The 3,067-nt window shown below is 28.9% G+C and overlaps 1 protein-coding gene across 1 annotated transcript in view; it reads right to left on the bottom strand.

The window, feature by feature from the left end:
* The window catches only part of LOC107621856, a gene marked incomplete in the record, with an annotated part of 5,091 nt that extends 4,531 nt beyond the window's left edge, over positions 1-560 (bottom strand). Inside the window, 1 exon segment of the mRNA XM_016323841.2 lies at positions 248-560. Coding sequence (XP_016179327.1) covers positions 248-470 — 223 coding nt within the window.

The raw sequence follows: 3,067 nt of genomic DNA, 5'->3' as shown, positions 1-3,067 counted from the left end.
CTAATTTTTAATTAGTTGATATTAATTAATTTTAATATTTAAATTTATAATTTAAAATTTAGAATTTAGAATTTAGAATTTATAATAAATAAAATAATTTTTAAAAAATTAATTGATATTGATCGAAAAAAATTTGTTTCCTACCATTACTCTACGGATATATATCTATTTTTTAACCCAAAAAATTAAAGGTTAAAAATTACAAAAACGGTACAATAACATTGAGAATAAAAAGTTAATAACTTACGTCTACAAACAGCATTGCATGTGGGTTTGTCGCAATCAATTTGACAAACCTTAGCCTTGGGATCATTCGATTCACTGCTTGGGCACTCTTCTGGGCACCTTATATATTTTCCATTGCAACGCCCTGCATAACAATTCTTATAATAATATGCATTTGTCTCCACCAAACTTGAAACAAACACTAGCAAAATGATTAGGAAAGAACTACTTCTGGTGATTTCCATACTTAAATTCTCGTATAGAAATCAAGTAGAGTTATTATCAGAGTTAATTGATGTAGCAACTCAATGTTTCCCCTGCTATTTATAGAAGTAATTAAGGTCCACAAATAATACACTAATATGTCTATACATGTTGCTTAGTTATTGCAAAAGGTGGCTTCTTGAATCTTGTTTTCAAATCAAATTGGACGATGGTAGCGCAAAGTTAAAGTATGAACATGGGTTTTCGCTGATTGCATGCATAAACAACATTATTTTATATATCAAGAAAGGATTCACACAATTTATTCATGTTATGGAAGGGTACAGAGTACGTAAATGCTGTGAATTAATGGATGCCTTCATGATGAAAATAGTTGGAGATAATAAAGGCATGCTTAATGGATGGGTATACCTATAACAAGAACTCATCAACCATTATCAAGGAAGAAATATTATTAACTAATAATAATCATTATAAGAAACGGTGAGAAGATAAACAATATACAAATAAAGAAATATTAATAGACTAATACTTTCTAACGATTGAAAAAAAAGGACTAATACCTTTGCAAACTCTTATTCAATCTTCAAGTCAAAGAACCTTAGAAAATTAATGAAAACGTGAACAAGAATCAGACTTCAACAATCACGTACTTGAATCTCATGTTCTCTTTAGAAGCTTTAAGTCCAGGCTTTGAGACCATGAGAGCGTAGCTGTGTGTGAGAACTAGGGCTGGCAATTCATATCCTACCCGGGGGTACTCAACTCGATCCAATCCGTTCGGATAGGGTATGCTACTCTATCCGCTGCGGGTAGGGTAGAATACGGTCCGGGTATTTCTGCGGGTAGGCTAGGGTACGGATTTAGGGTGTACCCTACCCTATCCTACCCGCACCTCATATACAACACATATTTTTTAAAAATTAGGTTTATAGTGAAAGAAGTGAGAGTTAAACCCACAACTTCTCTTATGTAATGACTTACAATAAGTGAACAACCACTAAACTAGTTAGTTAATTTAGTAATTTAGAGCATTAGTTTTTTATTTTATATGTTATTAATATGTATACAATTCAAAATGATTGAATTTTATATTTACTTCAAAAAAATTTGATATTTCTGCGGGTAGGGTAGGGTAGGGTAGGGTTTAGAATTTTATGGTGCGGGTAGGGTTAGGGTTAAGAGATTCTCAACCCGCGGGTAGGGTAGGGTAGAATTTTAATAAAATTTTCAACCCGCGGGTAGGGTTAGGGTAAGGTCTACCCTACCCATTGCCAGCCCTAATGAGAACCAAAGTTACTCGAGAATTGGATCGGTCAATAAATTAGTGAAATTGTTAGTTTATTAATTCTATAGTTCGATTGAGTTTCAACTGGAATTCGATTAATTTAATTAAATATTAAATAAAATTATTAAAATTTAATATATAATTTTAAATATTTAAATTTAATAATTTCTAACCTAATAAAATTCAAAATTTCACAATTTCACGTAATAAATTGTCCATAATTTATCAATAAGAATTCATAAACAACTTTAAACATCAAAATTTATAACTAAAATAGATCAAATATATAACAAACACATAATGTTCTACTACCAAAATAAACAACATTGACAAACAAGTTTTCAACTAAACAAAGACACTACTGCAACAACAACAACAAAGTCTTGTCACACTAGGAGGGTTGGTCAACAAAACAAAGACTCTAATCATAAAAAATCATTAAAATAGATCAAAACACATGTAAATAATAAATACAAAATATTCTACCACTAAAACAAATAACATTGACAAACAAGTTTTCAAGTAAACAAAGACGCTAACTATAAAAAATCATAATTATAATTAAGTGCTTCAAATACAATCAACAAAAATTGTTCCATCAATAAAATTAACTGGATCAAAAAATAAAAAAACTAGCAATAAGTTCAATATTATTAACTCATCAGAATAACATTGGAAAAAAATAACAACTCAGAATAATAAAAAAATTCAATTAGTATCAAATTTCTCAGAAAAATCTCTCAAAAAATTCGACACTTTCATATTGTTAAACACCTTAAACCCATCTTATTTCACTTTAACTTACCAATTAATTAGAATTTATAATTTAATAATCAAAACTAACTAATAATAACCACTGAATTTGTAAATAGAATCACAGTGTTAACTACTAAATTTACAAATAAAAAAAACTATGAAATCAAACTGCAGTAACAAATTAAAAATAGAACAAAAATATAATTTAAAACTTACAAAAATAAAATTACAAAAACTTATTAATTCATATAATTAACACTAAAAAGCAAAAAAAAACTCTAAAGGAGAAGAACTAGGAAATCAAAAGACAACAATTAACCCAGAAAAATAACAATCAATAATCAACATAATTAAATCCAAAAAATAGTAATTAACTCCCAAAAATGAAACTGAAGCAATGTAGGGATGGAGGCTTACAAACTCAAAATAAGCAGAAATTAATAAACTTAGAATAAAAAATTAGAAAAACCAAATAAAAGTACAAAACAAGCAAAATTAAATTGAAGACGGCGACAGAAGAGGGGAAGTAAGCTCGGGCACAGATGGGATCAAAGACAGAGGCTTGACGCACAC

The sequence above is a fragment of the Arachis ipaensis genome, chromosome B10 (genome assembly GCF_000816755.2).
Source record: "Arachis ipaensis cultivar K30076 chromosome B10, Araip1.1, whole genome shotgun sequence".
NCBI classification, from domain to species: Eukaryota; Viridiplantae; Streptophyta; class Magnoliopsida; order Fabales; family Fabaceae; genus Arachis; species Arachis ipaensis.
Note: the sequence above shows the minus strand (reverse complement) of the source record. Positions and strands in the feature narration are given on the sequence as shown.